The 20,743-nt window shown below is 40.5% G+C and overlaps 1 protein-coding gene across 1 annotated transcript in view; it reads right to left on the reverse strand.

Moving 5' to 3' along the window:
- The window catches only part of NEB (nebulin), a 97,230-nt gene that overhangs the window by 21,590 nt on the left and 54,897 nt on the right, over positions 1 to 20,743 (reverse strand). The window contains exons 93-124 of the mRNA XM_058809636.1: positions 20,116 to 20,313; positions 19,193 to 19,297; positions 18,804 to 18,908; positions 18,437 to 18,544; positions 18,056 to 18,163; positions 17,595 to 17,702; positions 16,941 to 17,045; positions 16,747 to 16,851; positions 16,482 to 16,580; positions 16,175 to 16,285; positions 15,915 to 16,019; positions 15,595 to 15,699; positions 15,223 to 15,327; positions 14,044 to 14,148; positions 13,656 to 13,760; positions 13,067 to 13,171; positions 12,752 to 12,856; positions 11,076 to 11,180; positions 8,767 to 8,871; positions 8,558 to 8,665; positions 7,889 to 7,993; positions 7,099 to 7,203; positions 6,874 to 6,978; positions 6,225 to 6,329; positions 6,026 to 6,136; positions 5,711 to 5,821; positions 5,170 to 5,271; positions 4,958 to 5,056; positions 2,425 to 2,535; positions 2,175 to 2,279; positions 1,235 to 1,339; positions 8 to 112 (exon numbers count right to left, since the gene is read on the reverse strand). Of these exons, the coding sequence (XP_058665619.1) occupies positions 8 to 112; positions 1,235 to 1,339; positions 2,175 to 2,279; positions 2,425 to 2,535; positions 4,958 to 5,056; positions 5,170 to 5,271; positions 5,711 to 5,821; positions 6,026 to 6,136; positions 6,225 to 6,329; positions 6,874 to 6,978; positions 7,099 to 7,203; positions 7,889 to 7,993; positions 8,558 to 8,665; positions 8,767 to 8,871; positions 11,076 to 11,180; positions 12,752 to 12,856; positions 13,067 to 13,171; positions 13,656 to 13,760; positions 14,044 to 14,148; positions 15,223 to 15,327; positions 15,595 to 15,699; positions 15,915 to 16,019; positions 16,175 to 16,285; positions 16,482 to 16,580; positions 16,747 to 16,851; positions 16,941 to 17,045; positions 17,595 to 17,702; positions 18,056 to 18,163; positions 18,437 to 18,544; positions 18,804 to 18,908; positions 19,193 to 19,297; positions 20,116 to 20,313 (3,474 nt within the window). The remainder of the gene's footprint in view (positions 1 to 7; positions 113 to 1,234; positions 1,340 to 2,174; positions 2,280 to 2,424; positions 2,536 to 4,957; positions 5,057 to 5,169; positions 5,272 to 5,710; positions 5,822 to 6,025; positions 6,137 to 6,224; positions 6,330 to 6,873; positions 6,979 to 7,098; positions 7,204 to 7,888; positions 7,994 to 8,557; positions 8,666 to 8,766; positions 8,872 to 11,075; positions 11,181 to 12,751; positions 12,857 to 13,066; positions 13,172 to 13,655; positions 13,761 to 14,043; positions 14,149 to 15,222; positions 15,328 to 15,594; positions 15,700 to 15,914; positions 16,020 to 16,174; positions 16,286 to 16,481; positions 16,581 to 16,746; positions 16,852 to 16,940; positions 17,046 to 17,594; positions 17,703 to 18,055; positions 18,164 to 18,436; positions 18,545 to 18,803; positions 18,909 to 19,192; positions 19,298 to 20,115; positions 20,314 to 20,743) is intronic.

Raw genomic sequence — 20,743 nt, forward strand, 5'->3', positions numbered from 1 at the left:
ATTTTACCTCGCTCTGCATGAGCTGGGACTCCTTTGCAGTCAGGTATGTGGGAGTTTCAAAGTCCAACATGGGCTTTCCTTTTTCCTTCTCATACTTTTCTCTGTATTTCACCTGAGAAGAAAAGACAGAAAGTCACCTTCCTAAATAATCAAAGACCTAATTAATTGAGTAGTATGTGCCTGCACTCAACAGTTCTGGGATAAAACCTGAATGTCTAATGCAGTTTGCCTTCCTGAAATCTGTGTTATTGACCAACAAATGTAAAATTTGGTGTCCAGGAGGTAAAATGTCCATGGGGATGATTCCTGCTTCAAGTTTTGTTCTCCAGATTTTCAGAGTGCTCAGTGAGGGAATGCTGTGGCTGAGTCAGAGCCTGATCCCAAACTGGAACAACAAGGACTGACTTAAAAATCAGTTACAGCCTCATTAACAGCAGCCTGATTAACAACCATTTCCTCATGGTCCTTGGCTGCGGGACCTTTTTGCCTTTCCATGCCTTGAACACCCCTGGGAGTGCCCAAGGCCAGGCTGGGATGGTGGGAGGTGTCCCTATCCAAGGCAGGGGTGGCTGTGATAATCCTAAATGTCCCACACCCATCTGGAATTCTGTGCCAAGCACCAGAACAATCAGCTGAGGCCCTTGGTGTTCCTGCAGTAATTCCTCTCTTGCTTTACAGCCAATAAATACTGGGAACAGAGAGATCAGAGACCAAATCAGACTGCAAATTTGTCTGGAGTGATCCACTGTTTTATTCCAGAGGAGAAAACTCCAAACATGTTGATAGTTTTGGTTAAAGGCATTTTGGTGCAGGAGAGGACAGCAGAGCTCTCCTTTGGATCATGGAATGGATGAAGCAGCTGGAAATCCACTGTCAGCAACAACCCTAATTCCTTCAGTTCCCAGTTTCTGTGATTCCCAGGTCCTTTTTTCTCCAGAGATAAATCCCCCTGATAAATGTATTATCCTGTGTAAAAAGATCCATGCACAGCAGAGGTGAGCAGCAGCTTTGGCTCTGGAATGAAGGAATCACAGGGAGATTTTATCTGTGTGTTTTGTGTGTTCTGCCCTTGGAAATGGGCAAGTTCTGCTCCCTGGATCCTTCCCCAGGGGTGCAGGGCTGGTGGGGCAGAGAGGCACAGGGAGTGTCCCAGCCTGGAGGATTCACTGGGAGGATTTTGATGGAATTTGGAGCTCAGTGAGTTGGGATAAGGACAAACACACGTCCAACTTACGTGGCTCTGGAGCTCTGAGGCCTCCCTGAGATGAACCTGTTCAAGATTATCTGGCACCACATGGTAGTGACCCTTACTCTTCTCATACTGCTTCTTGTACTGGTACTGAAGGGAAGGTGTCAAAAATCATCTCAATCAAAAAAAAAAAACCCTCAGCAAATTTACTTCTTAGGTCCAATCAAAGCAACACTTCAACGGAATATCAGAGAGAAATTAGAAATGCAAGAAGTAAAACAAAAACCAAGAAGTTTAGATTTGATATTGGGGGTTAAAATGTGAGGGAATAGTTATTTTTTTTATGGTCATTTGGATTGCAACAAAGGTTTTGTCCAAATCAGGATTAAAAGAAGAAAAAGAAAGAGGAGAAAACACAGTGGGTAAGAAAAGGCTGTACCAGGCAATAAAGGTTTTGCCTTTTCTCATTATCAATTATTTTGTTAGGCATTATTATGTGGATTTACAATAGGGGAGTGTTAAACAAACATCCAGTAAAAGTAAAAAAAGTAAAGTAAAAAACAAATCCAGATAAAAATAAAAAAATTAAATATAATAATAAGCAAGGAAAAAAGGAAAAATAAAAAAGGTATTTGTTAGTGTGGTGCAATCAGTTAAAAATGGGATCAAGAACCAATGCAGTAAAAATGATCAGAGGATTTAAAAGATGAGCAGTTCTGCAGTCAGTTAAAATGGGATCAAGAACCAATCCAGTAAAGATGATCATGTTTACAGAATTAGCAGTGCTACAGGGATGAGGATTTCCCTTCCCAGGGCACACGCGGGGCAGCCGCCGCTTAAGGAGGCACCGTTGGGAAGCAGAGGAAGAGATCACTACCAGGTGATGCCCATGGAGGTGCCCAGGGAGCAGCTGTTACAGAGGAGTTAGCAGGGGATTCCCAAGGGAATTGGCACCCTGGGAGCTGTGGGATCACCCCGAGCTTACAGCACTGGCGAGCTGGCTGGTGCTCAGCACGTGGTTCATCAGCAGCGACTCCTTCATGTCCGTCACGGGCTTGTGCAGCTTCTTCAGGTCTGCCTTGTACTTCACCTGCAGGCAACAAGGGGCAAACCCATCAGGAGAGGGCCCTGCCGCTCCAGCCTGGCCTGGGGAGGTTCCAACCACACAAAGGAGGGATTTGGAAAAGCAGGATGGGATCTCCTCCCAGGAAAAGCCAAAGTGAGCACAAACATACCTCACTGGCCATGTTGTGGGCATCCTTCAGGGTCTTGTAGATTTTGGCCTCCTTCAAGTCGTATTTTGGCTTTTTACCCAACTCTTTGGCAAAGTTCTCCTTGTATTTCACCTAAACAGAGAACAACCAGGTGTCACAGCTGCTCTGCAGGACTCACTCTGCAGAGGGGCCCTGTTTTGGTGGGGCTGGAGGGCAGAGGAAGGAAAGTGCAGGAACTTGAAGGTGTCCACTGGAAAAAAGATTATTTCAAAAATGACTTGACATGGAAAGAAAACCTACATCTATCTGACATTTACAAGAGACCACTTGCAATTTTTCATCCAGTGTAATGGTCACACTTCCTCATTGTAGAAATGAAAGAGCCAAGAGAACTGTGTTGCCAAAATTCTAACCCTTGGATGTGAAGAGTTCTTCACTTGATGGGAACAGTCCATTGATTTAAGATGTTTCACAGAGACAGATATAATAAGAGTAAAATACAAGATATAATAAGAGTAAAATACAAGAAAATTATATATTATATAGCATTTATATATAATATATAAAATATAATAAAGCAAGAGTGTATGAAAGAGTGTTAAGAAGAAATTTTATGCCCTTCTTGGAGAAATAAGAGCTTTAAAAACCTCAAGAATTTAGAGCACTGAAGATGTCAATATATCAAATATTTTTCTATCTATTGTTATGCACACAGTGTGCTCTGTCTGGGATTAAAAGAGGGCATTAATCACAAACAGAGCAGTGACACAATTAATTACTAATGATAAATAATTAATTAGATTCTACAGGAGTTTTAGTAACACTTCCAAACCACATCAGCTGTAGCCAGGTCAAACACAGCACTGTGAGTCATCAGAATCCAGCAGATCCATCCTAAAGGCACAGGAATATCGACAGGAATGAGAGTTTTTTAAACCCAAAAGGAGAGTTGCTGGGAGATCAATGCAAAATCAAAAGCAAGCAAGCCAAACAGAAAAAATCCCACTAAAAAACTCAACTGGACACACAAAGTGGACATGATGCTTTACAAAGTTTATGAGAAGAGATGTCCAAGACAAAAAACAATTGCTAAAGATGATGCCAACCATTTTTTGCTCCCTCACTGCTCCTCCAGCAGCTCACTTTCCCTCAGAACCAAAATTATCTCAGCAAAGAGTATTTTAAAGACCAAGAGTGGAAAAAGAATGGAAAACCAGGATCTCATCACTGAATGGAACAAACAGAACTTCTTCTTTTTCTTGTAGATCAGTGTAGAATCCTCGGTTCTCCTGAGGAGATCCTTGGTTCTCCTGCAGACACTGTAGTGGACATTCCAACATCCAAACATGGCAGCAGACTCAGACAGACATGGAAAACACAAAATCCCTTTTTTTTACTTGGAAATACATGTGTAAAACTGAAATGGCACAAACCTGGCAATCCAGGCTCTGGTTTTCTGTTTTCCAAAGGTTTTGATGTTGGAAAAAGTCTAAGAAACAATGAGCCTTCACACCAGTACAGGCTGCACTTCTCAGTGGGACTGATTCAGCCATTGAGACTGCTCTTCCATTAGGAAATTCCACCCAATAAAATAATTTAATTAAAGCTTAAATTAAGTTTTAATAGAAGTTTGAAAAGTTAAAACGAATTTCTGGTGTCTATTCACTGAAAATTACCAGCACTGTTGTTCAGGTTGGTCATAAATACATCTCTACACATGTATTTCCCTGTGGGTTTTTTTTTTCATTTTTGGACAATAATAGCTCAAACTTTAGATTTTTGGGTGAAAAAGGTAAGTTTTCACATTATGAAACCTTCCATAAAACAACCTGGAAGCTCCAAAACCATTATGAAGGGCAGAACAACATGTAAAGCTTCACAGGGCGTGCAGAATTGCAAGATAGTTATGCCAGCAAGAGACAGATGCACAACAATGGCATTAAATGGCAGTTAATTAAAATTATCTTACATGACTACTTAGCATATTTGCTTTCTTAAAGGTTCTCATCCAGGGGGTGTCATAGGAAGCAGCTCCGTGGCCTCTCATGTGTTGTTTGAGGTACTCTGCCTACAACCAGCAGCAAGAAAGCAAGGTCAGACAGGCAAAAAAGTCCAGAATTCAAACACAAAGAGGTGACAAAGAACCAAGAGGGACTGAGGTCCTGGCACAAGATTCTTTTAAGGACTCAAAGTAAAAAGAGAGTGGCTGAAAGAAACCAAGGGTCTGTTCAAACGATGGAAAATAAGAGTTGGGTAAAGGTTGGTTCTGATAAAGCCAATACCCAAAAGAGCTAAAAAAGAACAGGGCAAACACTTCAGCATTTATGTCACAGCATCACCTTAAGAAGGTTTTATATCTCTATTAATAACAGTAGAAAAGTTTAACAAAGAAATACTTTGTACTGGTATTTACTTCCCCACATTCCCTTCCTTTCCCTTTCCCCCACATTTGGAAATAATTTCAATTATAATCATGACATGGCTCTGTAAATTAATTTAAAGCCTCATTTCTCTCAGTGCTTTGAGTTTCACCAAGGTTCCATTTTGCCCTTACCTGGCTGGTCAGTTTGGACACCTCCTTGGCCAGCTCAATGTCTGGACGTCCCAGCATGGTCACACCCACACCAGCTGCTCCACGCTTCTTATATTCAATCTAATCAAAGAAATAAATCCTTTAGGACTCAGGAAACCCCTTTTAATTATTCTGCTGGATTTTCTAATTAAATTAATGCTAAAGGATTATACAGAAGGCCTAAAACCACTCACATTGCTGATTAATTTGGCAGCCTGAGTTGCTTTCTTAATATCTGGTCGATCTGCTATAGGTGTGTAGTGGAGTTTGGACTTGGCATCTTTCTTGTATTCAATCTAATCCATGGAAGAAGACAGAGGAGAGAAAATTAATGACAAAATTAAATTTATTCATTGGGAACACACCAATTAAGGGCACAGCAACATTGCTGAGAAAGCTCATGGGTTTGTTTTGGGAATCAATTCACAAGGCATGCATCTGAAAATCTGGTTTTGCAAGTTGTCTACAAGTGAGGAAATAAATATGGGAAATTCTGTCTGTATTTGAAAGGATGAAAAAATTATTAGATGTGATTTCCACCAGATTACTTGAAATCCTACAATAGGATGTAAATACAAATCCCTTTCAGTGCAATTTTACATTTGTACATTTATCTTTTAAAATCACACATGAACATGGAAGCTGGGAGGAAATTCAGAAATCCACAAACTTTGGTTTTTCCAAATGAATTTGCTACATAACCTACTAAATTAATGGAAAAAGAGGCAAACTTACTGTGCTCTGGTTTTTAGCCACTTCCATGGCATGTTTCACCTCAGGAGGCTCCAGCATGACAGAATAATTGGATTTGCCCTTCTCCTTCACAAACTTCTTCTTGTAGTTTGTCTGTCAAGAACAACAAGGGCCATGTGTGAGTTTTTAATGTCACACAGAGAGAAATGCAACAGAAACTTGGAAAAAAAGCTCCTTGAAAGTGCTGTAGGTGGATAAAGAGGAATCACCTCAGTCCCAAAATGTGTTGGCTGCAGCTTTTGGAGCTGGGATTAGAAAAGCTGAGCTTTGGAGATGCTGGGCTGAGTGTGAACTCACCTCGCTGACGTTCTTGGTCACCTCCTTGACGTGGACGGTGTCCCTGGTCTCGGGCAGGGTGGTGAAGGAGCCATGGGGCAGCTGCTTCTTGCTCTGCTCCTTGTACTTGTTCTGCCAGCACAGGGAAAGCCAGGTCAAACCCAGCAGCTCCAGGGGGGAACTCAATTCCATTAAATGCAGGAGTAAACGAATGTTTTACCTCGGACACCAGAGAGCTGACGTTCTTAGCCAGCAGGATCTGAGGGGTGTCTGGAACAACGTGGTAGGTCCCACGGGCTTTGTTGTGCTTCTCTTTGTATTTTATCTAGCAGGAAGGAAAGATAGCAATTTAAATAATGTGCATCTGTCAGAATAAAAAGTAATTAGTACAGTCATGTTTGCTTGTTAGTGCAAAATTTTGCAGAAAATCCCATATTTTGATATTTTACAGCCTAATCCATACATTCCTATGGCTCTCACTTGGATTTTTTTAATATACTGAAAACTAACATACTGTAAGTAATTATTAAAGATATTTTGTGTTGTTATTATTAAAGGTATTTTGTGCTATTTTCTCCAGACACTTCCATTTAAATATCAGGAATGCAGAGATGCACCTGAGTTTAAAGTCTATAGGGTGTTCATGCAACGTTAACTTTGAAAATTAATTTAATCCATGAACAGTGGCTTCTACAAAACCAAATTTATTCAGTCAATTTGTTAATTAAATAAATCAAATAATGAAGTGAGACTGAGAATAACTGTCCAAAGCTTCATTACTAATCCAATTATATTTGCAATAGAACAGTTTGGTAGTGAGTAAAGTGGTAGTAGTGAACTTGGAGAGGAAAGGTGAGTTCAGTGCTTACATCACTGGCCAGGATGGCATTATTGAGGGCCAGCACTGTGTTTTTATCATCTGTGACAGAGAGTTTGCACCCCTTGAGGAATTCCCGGTCCAGTTTGTATTCGTACTGCAGGAAGAAAAAGGAAAAGATAAAGTAAGAGAGTCTCTGATCTTCTCCAATTTAAAAAAATATTCTGAATAGGAGAGATGGGGAAATGGAATATTGAGTGTATTTTGATTTTCTTACATCACTCTGCTGCAGAGAGGACTTGGCTGCCTGGATGAAGTCAGGCCTGTCAGCAATCAGGTGCCAATGGGCTTTGGCTGCTTCGTATTTCTTCTTATAATCCAGCTGTGTCCAGGGGAAAACAAACAGGGAGAGTTCATGGCAAACTGGGGGCTTTGCACACAACATACAGAGGCCAATTCTCTTTTGGCCTGTGAGAGGAGGTAAGAAAATGTATCTACACCAGATCATGGCTTTTCTCTGGGTCAGGCACAGCCCAGCCCAGCAGTTTTTCCACTGCTGGGTGGAGAAAGGGAACAGGAAGGTGGAGAAAGGGATATGAAGGTGGAGAAAGGAATAACAAGGTGGAGAAAGGAATAAGAAGGACTGAAATGATATCCTGACTTTGGAGAGGGGGAGAGCTTTCGGATCCCTCCTACTGAAATGGGTGTTGGGCACCAATCACAGCAAACACAGGTAAGTTTTCCATGAAGTTTTGTGTCCAAGAGCATCATCCCATGGAATTCCTGGGACATTTGTGTCTCTGCCAGGAACACAGAGGACAACTGGAAGAATGGGATGTGTGACATAAAAGAACCTCAAGGACAACTCACTTCAGTGAGCACTTCAGTATGAAATAAATTAAAACACATTTTCTTCCAGCAGCATAAGGATATTTTCCACCAAAAAATTCAGTGGAATTTAATTTCTTGTGGAATAATTTCTTGTGGAAATAATTCCTTGTGGCTTCCACTGCCAGTTCCCAACACCCTCCAGAGTAAAATTAAGTCATGATCAGGACAGAACTCACGTTGCTGTTCAGTTTGTAGGCGTGCCTGGGAGTTTTGATGTGAACTGAATCTGCCACGACGTTGCAGCGAGATTTGCTCCTCTCATACATTTCTTTGTATTTCAGCTGAAGAAAGACAAAGACGTAAAAATGTTTGCAAAGATTATATGAGCATCAACAAGAAAAGCATCCAAACATTTAATTAAATTTCATTAAAACTGCTCCTGGATAAAATCTTAATAGGAGAAAATGACTGGAGGTGGCACTCAGGGCTCTGGGCTGGTGATGAGGGGGGAGTTGGGCACAACTTTAATTTGATGGTCTTGAATTCTAACCTAAATAATTCTGGGATTCCATGAAAAATAAATTCTGTTGATACAACTTGATATCTAGCACCTGCCTGAAGGAGGGTGTTCTCCAGCAGCACTTCTCTTTATAGAGAAAATGTGGCAGTTTTAACTCACCACGAGGCACAAAAATGTTCCAAGAGCTCCAAAAGAAAATTCTATGAAAGACTTCCCAAAAAATTGGGTTTTGAAAGAGCACTGAATGCCGATAGAGCTTTCCAGGCCAATATGGTCTAAGAAAGTGATGATTTTCCTTGACAGAGTCTCACAGGAATTACAAACATGGGCTGCCAAGTTAAAAAGTGAATTTTGGTGTTTTTGATGGCACAGAGGATTCACTCACATCACTGATCCTGTCCTTGACCTTGCGCACGTGCAGCAGCATCGGCGTGTCCTGGATGGTGGTGTAGCCCTTGGGCTTAGCTTTGTTGTACTCCAGCTTGTAAATAATCTGAAGGGACAAATTGGGGCTTGGGTTATTTCTTGGGATCCTTGGTGTCAGCTGGGAATTCCCTGGAGGTGCCTGTCCCATCCCAAAGGACCCACACGTACGTCACTGATCTGCTTGTTGACCTTTGTGGTCCGTAAATACTCTGGAGTATCCAGAACTGTGGTGTATTTGTCTTTCTTCTTCTCATAGTCCTTCTTGTACTGAATCTGGAGGTGGGGACAGGCTCTAAGTTAATACAGAGCAGGATAAATCCTCTTCCAGAGGTGGGATTATATACATGGGTAAAATTGCAAAACCCTCCCACAAAACAAAGAAAGCAGAGCATGCACCATGAGCTGAACTGCAGATCTCTTCCTTGCCCAGGAGGCTGCCTGTTTGTTTGTCTGATTCATTTTATGGTTATTTCAAGCTAAAATCTCCAGGACTGAGCTAAAAAAAAAATCAATCCTTGCAGACCAGAGACTTTCAAATTTCATAATGGACAAAAATCTTATTTTTAAATATTCATATCCAGTTGAAATTTGGACTTGGTGATTTTGGAGGTCTTTTCCAACCTTAATGATTCTGTGATCAGAGTGAAGAGAAATTTAAATCATCTCACACAGCAGGAGATAAAAACATTACCAAATATATCCCAATGCTAGGATATTTTCAAGGCTTTGGCAGTAGGATTTGTGCCTTGGTAATGATTTTCTTAAAGATCAGCTTGCCCTGCTCAGGTTTCTAAACCTTTCTTCACAGAGTTCACCAAGTGAGAACAGGTTCACCAAGGATGGAAATTCATCGTAGGCAGCCTCAAGGCAGCTGGAAAAGGTTAGAGTGCATTTTTTTAAAAAATAATTTTCATGCTCTACCCTTCATCAGAAAATAAACCCATGCATTTGAAATGGGACTGTGACAGACAAAATATGAAAAATGATAAACAAGTAATCAATGATAACATGGAGTGAACTCAGGGGCACATGCAGGTCAGACACTTCTTTTTTGAATTCAAACATACTCAAAGTTACCTGCAAGGAGTTTTTAGTGGAAGAATATAAATCCACAGAAAAATGGAACACAAATGTCTGAAAAACCTTCAGTATTTATTACTGAAGAATGTCGCTATTGGCACAGGCAATAACAAAGAATTACAATTCCCTCTGACAGAATTGTTTTCCACTGCTGCATTTCCAGTCTATCATTTACATTCCAATTCATGATCATGATTTTTCCCCTGCAAAGGGTGAGCTGACTGCCAGCAGCTGTGATTTCAGAGCAGAAATAACTGTTCTGTGTCTGACACCACTCTGGGCACAGTGGGAGATAAATGTTGGAATCTCCCTGGCAAATCCATCATGTCCTTCCTGATTTAAGGAACTGGGGTTATCAAAGGTGGCCAGGCCAAGAAATGGTGCCAGAATGAGAACTGGGTTAGGGAAATACCAGGAAGAGCTAACATCCAATATCTGAAATGAATGGAAAAATGCTTTTTTATACAAATAAATGAAATTCATACCAACTGTTTATAATGAAAGGAGAAAACGGGGACAAGCTCAGCCTGAGCTGAGCCACGCCCAAGTGACAGCAAATATGGTTTCAGATATTCTGTTTTATTTTACCACAGCCAGCATTAAGCACATGGAGGAAGCTCTGGGGTCTGAAGTCCATGGAAATAGAGGGAGCAGTAAAATTGCCAAGTCCAAGCAGCTACAGTGGGATCTAAGGTGTCCTAGAGCAGCAGCCCTGCAGATTACCTGGCTCCACAGGTATGTGTTGTAGAGTGCTGTCAGCATATCTGGCCTCAGAATTTCATTGCATCCGTGCTGCAGGAGCATCTTGGCAAGGGATTTATAGCTTTTCTGTCCATGCAAATGGCAACCAAGGACAAGAGAGACACATGAACAACATGAACAATGACACAGCCCTAGATCCCAGGCACTTGGAGAGTGGAGAGATTTAGGCAAGGTGCTGTATGTATTCAGCCACATGTGCATACAATTCACATCTGGGTAATTAACACTGCCAAGGGGAAATATTAACAAGTTTTCCTGCTCTCACTTTAAGGAAGTTATGAATTTTTGGGGGGAGATGAGAGTAAATTAGAGATTAAGGCAAATATGTCCCTGTTGCTTTATCTAGAAATGAGTAAGAAGAAAAGAGAGGTAATAAAACTATAAATGCTTGATCCTGCATTTTTAAGGCCTCTCCAGTGGCTTCAGGAGGGATGGGATTCCTGATGTCCATTGATGCACAATGATGGAAGTACATACAGGACAGATGGACAGAGCAGCTCACACAAAAAGTGCCTCCTTTTTGGGTGGCAGGATGGAGATGGAATGAAGAGTGAAGAAACATGACAAAATCACAGGGCTGTGACACTGCTGGGAGTGAGGGGGGCACACAGAGGTGTGCTGTGCCCCCACAGTACCTGACTGCTCAGGGTGCTGCCCCACTTGGCCAGCAGGCTCCTGGGATCATCCACAATAACGCTGTACCTATCTTTTTGCTTCTCATAGGCTGCTTTATATAATTTCTGCTCAGAATAGCACATACAGTGTAACAAGAGAGGGTTAAGATACAGAGAGATCACTGGTATAACCTCTTTACAGGCTGGGGTTGAAGGTCATGTTCAAAAGAGAAAAATACAGTTTAAAAAACCAAACCAAACCAAACAAAAAAAAAAAGGCAAAAAACCCCCACAACTAACCAAACAAAACAATAAAAAAAAATCAAAAAAACTCAAAAAAAAACAAAACAAAAAAAAACCAAACGAAAAAACCACAAAAACCCAAAAACAAAACAAAAAAAAAAATCCCAAAAATAAACAAACAGAAAAACCAACAAAAACCCCCAACAAACAAAAACCCCCAAACAAACAAAAAACTGAAACAAAAACCCCCAAAACAAATATCAAACCAAAACAAAAAACCACCAACCAACAACAACAAAAAAAAAAAAGACAAGAGAGAGAATATTTCCAAATGGTAATGGCATTTCTACATTGCCTCTGGAAGGCCCACAGTTTAAGGATGTCTCTATTCCACCCCTTCACTAAGCAATTTTATGACTGATTTGATTTTCTCCATGAAAAGTAACTGCAGAAGCAACTCTGTGTTGTGGATTCCTGAGTTGAGTCCAAAGAGAACACAATGAGATGTTATTAAAAAAAAATCACTTATATAACAGAAGATATATGGGTAAGCATTTCAATATATGGAGCTCCTATTGATAAAATTTCTCCTGTTTATGCTTCTGATAGTAATTTTTCCTTATTTACACAATGAACAATTATAAGACTGAACAATCTTCATAAAAATTCTGATATTTGTTGTGAAACTGCTTCTCTTACCTAGAACAGGTAATGCAGTAATAAACTTACTGACAGGTAATGATATAACACAATGGCTGGAAAAAGAATGAAATACTAAGATATAAACCTAAATATTTGCTTCTTTACTGAAAAGCATCAGATTTTGATGGGCTATTCCAAATTTAAACTGACTGGAATCACTCTGAACATGATGTTTTCCATGGAATTTGTCCTGGGGTGTAGAGCACTAATCACAAACTCCAGGAGAGAACTGAATTTTAAACCCAGGGGCGTTCATTAATTATTAGGTTGTGACAACTGTTTCTTTAGCACTACAGGAGGAAAATAAGAAAAAGTTGATTGGTAGAGTTGAAAAATTCCAGGCAAAATCACTGAAATTAAGTAAGTTGTGGAAACTTTAGACATAATTCTGTCATCCTAACACAAATAAAGATTTTATCAATGCTTCAGGAAAGCAATTGGAATTCTGTCCACATCTTTTTGAGATGGAAACCAACACTCAGTATTACTGTACCAGCAGCATTATTTAAGTCAGCAAAGGAAAAGTTCCTTTGCCATGAAAAATAATGAACAGGGGTGGGGATTTCACTTTCTAGGCTCTGCAAACCTGTTCTGTCCTAATACTCAGAGAAACAACAACCTTGTCTTTCATGACGTTTTCAGTCTGATCTTAAAGCATCTTTAAGCCTGATTATAAGGAAGGACAACCTTCAGCTCTGTATTTACTCACAGGGCAACTCCTTAAGGCCAAGCCTACAGAAATCTTTACTTACCATATCTGTCAGCTGAGTTGCATATTTAAAATGTTCATTGCTTGGAGAGTCAGCCACGTACTTGAACTTGGACTTGGTCTTCTCAAAGTTCTCCTTGTACTTACACTGCAGCCAAAGAAAATCAAACACACAAAACCCAGCCCAAGTTAGCCCAAACAAGGGAAAGGCAATGAAAATGTGATTTTAGAGACAACCTGTGGCAAACAAATTGGTCAAATTCCTGCATTTGTGAGTTAACTTTTCTACCTACAACAAATAGTTGTAAATGGACAGAAAATGTCCAAAACCACCAACGAATCAGAGTGTGTTACTCACCCCACTGTAGAGCACTTTATTCTGCTCTGCCAGGACAAAAGCTGGAGTGTCCCACACATAGCAGCCAGTGCCTTTGAGCCATTCCAGGTCTTCCTTGTATTTAACCTTTAGAAAAGAAGTAAACAACCCTCAGTTTTAAGCAGATAATCAGTGCTGAAATGAACCTCAGCACAAGGTGTGGCAAAGAGAGTTACATCCATTATAAAATAAATTAGTTTCTCCTATTTTTGTGATGGACTCAGTTTATTCACACACATAATCTATCATTAGCTGGTGCAGTTTCTGTGTGAATTAAAAATAAGGTACAGGTAAGGGGTTATTGTGTATGTACAGAAATTGTGTATGTACAGGGTTTTATAAGGCTAAACAAATCTAAGCAAATATAAATGTAATTAATTAAGACTGTCTGTTAATTTGACAAGGGCTGTGCTGCAGTTTTGGCCATCAGATTCTGTCAGTTCCCAGGGCAAATTTTAAATCACTGAAAACCTTCAGCTGCTTTCCCTTTGTTGGGATAGAAGGTTTGGGCTCATTTTGGAGACCACTTTGAACTTTCATTCTGGGCCATGCAGGAGCTGCTGGAACTCACATCACTGATGGCATCCGTGACCAGGCGGTGGTGGAAGTGCTCGGGCCTGTCTGGGATGGATCTCCAGATCCCCAGCTGGCTCATGTAATTCTCCTTATACTTCACCTACAGAGAAAGTTGAAGGATGAAGTAAAACAATTGAAGAGAACACTCCAGACAGCACAAAAGTTTCATTTTATTCCCTCCTGAAACAGCAGAATTAAAAGAGTGGAAATGAGATTAACCTGTAACACCAAAGTGATCAATATTCCATAGAAAGAGAGAAATCAACACTGATAATGCTGATTTTTTCCTAATTATTTGACATACTGAAATGGAACAAAAGGCTAAGTGGCCTATTTTGGGTTATTAAGTGTCAAACACTAATTAGGAATGAAGATGTACATACACTGCTGATGTCATCAGTGACCTTCCTGTGGTAGACAATGTCCAGAGCATCCTTCACAGTGTGGTATTTGCCCTTGGTGTTCTCAAAGGTTTCTTTGTAGCGCAGCTGGGAAGGAAAAAAAAACACAAAAGAAGGGATTAATGTACCAGGGACTGTTTCAGTTACATTCCTCACTTCTCAGGAATGATACCCCAGGGATTTGTTGCTGTCAGATATCCCAGTGCAAGCCCTGAGGAATTTTAGGAGGCTTCAATTGCCTACAAACAGCTGTAATTTCATTGAGACTTGTGGTGAAAATTACAGGGAATTTCACCCAATTCCCTTCCAGACTGAGGAACAAACATCCCTGCATCACAGGAGTGCTCTCTAGAATAGCCCAGGTGCCACTTCTGGCATAAAAGTCTTCCCTGCCCTCCTCTAGAAGAAAGCAGGAAGATCATCCCAGACTTTCTCAGAGGAGAACTTCCCATGTGCAGAAGAGCTGGGATGCTCCTTGGCAGTATTTAAAATATATAAAAATCACTCTTAGAGATAAAAATCACTCCTAGAAAAAGCACCAGCCCTGCACATGTCCTTTCACATCCTGCTGGTTCTGAAATATATGGAAAAGCTCTCATAAATGAGCATTTTTAAATTGCCTTAAATCACAAATAACTACTCCACGCTTGAAAAAATGTTTCACCTTAACAACCTCCTGTGCAGCACCTCAGGTAATTTTTCTCTCTAATCTACTTCTGAATTTAAAAAATGAACACATTCCCAGTGACAGGGCAGTTTACTTCTAACACAAAACTGAGATGAAAAAGCTGATAAAAGTTATTTTATCCTGGCCCCAGCATCAATCACTTCACTTCAGCCTGCTCTATTTGGAGACTTGATGTGTAAACAAATTATTTTAAATCTGGTTTTACTTTGCTGTACAGCCATACTTCAGTGCAATGGGAAATGAAAATTAATTCTACAAACTGGAAGAGAGAAAAAGGTATTGCAGTAGAATCAAATTAAAACTTAATAATGCTCCTAATTTCAAATGGAAATGGACATGCAAATAATGGGACTTCCTAGATTGGGAACACTGAGTTATTCTGTGCTTTGGATGTTTGTTCCCCACTGACTTTTCCAGTTCTTTCCATGGAGAAGGCAAGGAAAGCAGCAGGGGGGTGTTCCTGGAGCACTCACATCACTGGCATTCAGGTAGGCTCTCTTGGCTCTGATCAGCACTGGCGTGTCAGGGACAGGGGTGTATTTGTCCTTCATCTTCTCATACTGGGTTTTGTACTTTTTCTAAGAGAGGCAGCAAGAGCAAAGAGTCATCATTGCAATTTTAGTAGTATTTGCCAACCTGCAAAAAAGTCTTGTCTTATAAAATCCTAAAACACGTTTTCAGAATGTTTTATTTCGCCAGAACTTACAAAGGAAATGTGGAATTTAAGTATAAGAAAGCAAAAACTAAATGAAGGCACAGGTTTGAACCTTGAAATTACCACTAAAATTAGAAATAAAACTTCCGAAGAGTTCAGCAGAGTGGCAGCAAATTAGAAAAGATTTTACCTCACTGATCATGTCCTTGACACTCCTGGCATGTGCAAAGGCTTGAGTCTGACCATCAGCATGATGGTGGGGTCTCTCCTTTGTGGCAAGTTCCACGTACAAGTACTGCAGCAAGAAGAAAATAATCAAAAAACCCACACTTCTACTAAATTCTACCTTATGTCTCTGAAAAACAGCTATAAATTCACAATATAAATATAACCACCAATTTCTAGGAATTCTACATTGCTTGGAAAAGGCCTGGAAAGCTTTTGCTCTACTTTAACAATATTTTAAGAAGGACCCCCCGATGGATTTTTATATCAGCACAATTTTTTCACCTGGCTCTGTATTTTCTGTCCTGTCTTGGCTCTTATGAGGTCAGGTGTATCAAGGATGGAAGTGTATTTTGTCTTCAGCTCATTGCCTGCAGCTCTGTAAACCAGCTGGAAAAAGACAGGACCAGGAATTATTTCTTCTGCAATTGTTTAGAAGCTGCACAATCACAGCTTTGCATTTATAACACCTCATCTATTACAGTAAAAAACACTGGGAGGGGTTAATTACAGCTACACAATTGTGCAGAAATAACAGAATTTACCTCGCTCAGATGGGTTTTTAGTTCCTGCACTGCTCTGTATCCAGGAGTATCCAACACCACCTGGACTTTAGGCCACATTTTCTTGGCAGTACTTGTGTAGATATAATTAGACTGGAAAGGAAAAGCAGTATTAATAAAGGAAATTTAGAAAAGAAGTGCTCTGAAACCCAACAGTGCTCTGAAACAACAAATTGGCTACACAGCAAAAAATTCTCTCATTCTTTGCTCATTTTCATCTGTTTGACTTCCTGCATGCACAGCAATAAATCCATTGCTGTCCTGCTCAGGTCCAGGGGAAAACTCTTACCCAGAGCTTGCGGAGCTCGCGGGCACGGACCATGTCAGGAGTGTCATAGAGGAAGCAGCCCAGGCCCTGCAGCCACCTCAGGTCCTCTTTGTATTTAATCTAGGAGAGAAATGAAAACCAACGGTCAACCTCTGGGGACATTTCAACCTCCAGTCCTTCAAGGCAGTGAGAAAGCATTTTTTTGTTACAGAAGAGAAAGGAAGAGAGAAAAACCCAACCCCACTGCCAGCAGAGAGGTTTGGACCTCACTGCAGGTGCTGCTTACATCACTGGTGATGTCCCCAGCATAGCGACAGTGCAGCACGTGAGGGGTGTAGGGCAGGGAGATCAGGTGGCCCTGCATCTTGAAGAAATCTGACTTGTAGATCAGCTGGAAAACAAGGAACAAAGCACCATTTCAACTGTTTGGTCAGGGGATAATGTCATTTGCTTCAGTTGTTCTGTTAGGAAGGCACCTACATCGCTGACAGCCTCCTGGGTGGCTCTGACTTGGCGGATTTCAGGTGTGTCAGGGGTGGTGTGAATCTTGTCCTTGTTCTTGTGGTAGGTTGCTCTGTACAGCCTCTGTCACAAGAGACAACATTCTGCATTTAAACACAGCTCAAAACCTTGAAATGGCAAAGAAGTTCAGCACAGCGCAAGCACTTCTTACACAAATTACTGTTTTCTCCCCAGGCAAAGATTTCCCATTAATTTTCCCATTAAAATTCCCATTTTCTCATTTTAGTTTTCAATAAATCCTGGAAATCTCAGACTGTAATCCTAAAAGCATATAAATACATATACCTAATTTTCATACTATTAAAATCAACGATCAAAGAAGTGAATAAATATATATAGAACCTAAAACTATTGTGACCCAATTTTATACAGATACAATAACTTCTGTTCAACTTTAATCACAGCTAATAAAATCAGCCTGCAGTTTTATATTATGGTAACAGTTTCAGCCTGGATCAATGATCCCTCACCATTCTTGATGGATACTTCTCTAAATAATTAAAAAAGCCTCAAAGAAGAGGGATCCTACAGCTCAGCAGTCAATGTACTCTCATTATGAATATTTTGGGCACTGCAAATACAACTGAAAGCAAACACATATATTTACTGTACCTCATTAATGGCTTGATTGACTTTCCTCACATTTTCAAAGCCAACATCTTTAGGTCCCAGAGTGTAGCCCTTGGCTTTCATGTGTTCATAGGCTTCTTTATACTTCAGCTATAAGAAGTACAAAAACACACAGAAACTAAATTTGATTATGATTCTGGCTACACTGCAGCTCTGACAGAAATTTATGCTGTATAAAGACACAGATTTTTAGAGTTAAACAAGTGAGATGTAGCTGTATCACAGTTAAATACACCACACATGATAATTACTTCTCCCTTTATCATATGGCCGCAAATTAATAATATAATAAATTTTTCTTGCATCTAATAAGGTATTTGCCTAATGCTGAGGAAATTTCTATTTTGATAGTAAAGGCCCAAGCTGAGAGTCCCTTATCTGGGGCTGCTGATCACTGCCATGGTGTAGAAGGATGACTTGGAGGGATCTAGACCCTGACTTACATCGCTGCTGATGTGCTTGACGTGTTTGGCATGCTGGAAGTTGGGAGTGTCCGTGGGAAGGCTGTACCCCGTGGGCAGAGCATTCACACCAGCCCAGCGATACAAATTCTGCAAGAGCAGAGAGAAAGACTTTGTGCAACTGTCAGCAATACTTGAGAGCAAAATCCCTCCATCCCAGAAACCTCTCCATCACAACTGGCAAAATATTTCCCCCATGCCTGGGAGGAAAACGCATTAAAATGCATTTTTATAGCTTGAATGAAGATATTTTCCCACTTTCATTTCAGAGCAGTGAGATGCAGCTTCACCTGAAAAGCCAAAAGCAGACAATTTGGTTTTTTAGTATCACAAACTCTGGGAAGCCCCAAGTTTTGTACTTACCTCACTCTGTATTTTGTTTGCATTGTATGCCCGCTCCAGATCCACTGTTTTATCAGTGGGGATCATCTTGCCTTGGACATTCTTCTTGTAATCACCACGATAGACAGCCTGGGAAAGAGAAAAAGTCATGATTGTCACATTCTCTCACAGTGTGTTTTGTTTGCATACGATGGGAATTGTTCCTAAAAAAACAGGATTAAAGTTTTTTGGCTTCAGGCAATGAATGATTTTAGTGAATGTGTCTACAATGAGGTGTAGATAACAACAATGATTGAAATTAAATTATTAGAAACGTATTTAAAGTCCCATTTCTAAAGCTGGTGAGGTAACAGTATTTGTAATATTGGCTGGAAGGTGAAACACTTACTTCACTTAAATTCAAGGCACTGATCACATTCTGGACATAGACAGGAGTGTCCGTGACCACAGTGAAGTCCTTCTTCATTTTTTCTGCCTTAGATTTGTACTTAATCTGCAGAGAGAAAGCAAGAGCTCTAATTACTAGGGCTAGTAATTGTTAATTTAATTCATTGTACTATCATATTTACTATACTTGCTATTCATTTCATCACAGAGCTATTTTTATTAGAGAGCCAGCATTGAAACAGAAATTATATTGGAACTATGGTTTGTTATTTAATGAATCCTTCAATCAAGAAGGATAAATAACATTTTCCAGACTCCACCTGGAGTGGAATAAAGCTACAGTGGAGTTAAAAAGAAGACTAAGAAGCAAATGCAGGATTATCCACTCACATCACTGCGAAGGTCATAGGCTTGCTTGGCATGGAGGATTTCAGGAGTGTCCCAGACAAAGCAGCCAATGCCTTTCAGCCAGTTCAGATCATCCTTGTAGATCACCTAAGGAAGCAGAGAAGGAACCTGTAAGAATTCCATCAGGATCTAATCCCTTACTTCTAAAATCATTCCAAAACACAACTATCAAGTGCTGGCAAGGAAGGTTTCTACTACTTTCGTGTGTTTGTTTGTTTGTTTGCTTATTTGTTTGTTTTTTGTGGAAAATAAAAAAAATTCCTTCAGGAATTCAAATAATTTTTTGTTCAATTTGTTTCAATTTGGGCAATAAATTAAAAATCCAATGATTTAAAAAACCCAAAACACCTGCTCATCCTACTGGGCTCTGATTTACTGCCAGATCCTACTCCTGGGCTGACCTGCTCAAGGCAAGTGTGTAGAAGCTTTGCCCAACCAGGATTCTCCCAGACTTCCAAAGTTCCCACGCCTCATGCAACCAAATAAAGGACAATTTACAGACAGGGTAGAACTATAATGTTATGACCCAAATGCCTGCACCATTAACACTGAAATTATTGAAATTGTTGCACAGAAGTTGCGGACTCCCCATCCCTGGACGTGTCCAAGACCAGGTTGGACAGGGCTTGGAGCAACCTGGGCTAGTGGAAGGTATCCCATGGCAGAGAGTGGAACTGGATGAGCTTTAAGGTCCTTTCCAACCCAAACCACTCAGTGATTTTCTGATTCTATTCAAATAAGCCCCATCTCAACGACCCATTTATTGCCAAGTGTCACAAAAATGAAGCCAAGTGGCAACTTCAGAGTGCTCCAGCAAAGTTATTGCTAAAGAATTTCCTCCAACAGAGCACAAATGAAGGAATGTTCTCAAAAGTGAGCCAGGAACAGGTGATCTGGGGACTTACATCGCTGACTTGGTCTGTGACTTGTCTCACGTGGGTGTTGACCTGCAGGTCTGGCAGACACAGCCAGTCGTGGAGCCGCGTGCGGTAATCGACCTCGCTGATCTTCTTCTGGGCATCCTTGGCTGAGATGATGTCCATCATGTCTGGCACAATGTGCACCTTGGCTTTGGTCTTCTCATAGGCTTCTTTGTACAGGTGCTGTGGAGTTAAAGCAATGCTCAATAAAGCTGTGTTGATAAATTTGGAGGAAATCATTGCTACTTTCATGCAATGAAATCATTGCTACTTTCATGGGATGTCAGTGGGAGAGGGATCACTTTTGCCCTGACTAAAATTTACACCTGTCCTGCTCTAAAAATAATTTGCAGAACTTCAACAAGGGAGGTAAAATGTGATTTGTTCAATTTTCATTGTGCTGAGGAGGTAAAAGAAGGCAGATGATGATTTTACCCATATTACACTAAAGGTTTGGCCATGCATACAATGCAGTAATTGAGTTAAAACTTACATTTATGGTTGTATTCTAGAATTTAGCAAATACTGCACACAGCCAAATGCACATGGGAATGGGATGTGTGAATCAAGGCATGGGGATTCCTTGAGTTCCTGTTTCTGAGATGAGCATGGC

The sequence above is a fragment of the Ammospiza caudacuta genome, chromosome 8, assembly GCF_027887145.1.
Source record: "Ammospiza caudacuta isolate bAmmCau1 chromosome 8, bAmmCau1.pri, whole genome shotgun sequence".
In the NCBI taxonomy this organism is placed as follows: Eukaryota; Metazoa; Chordata; class Aves; order Passeriformes; family Passerellidae; genus Ammospiza; species Ammospiza caudacuta.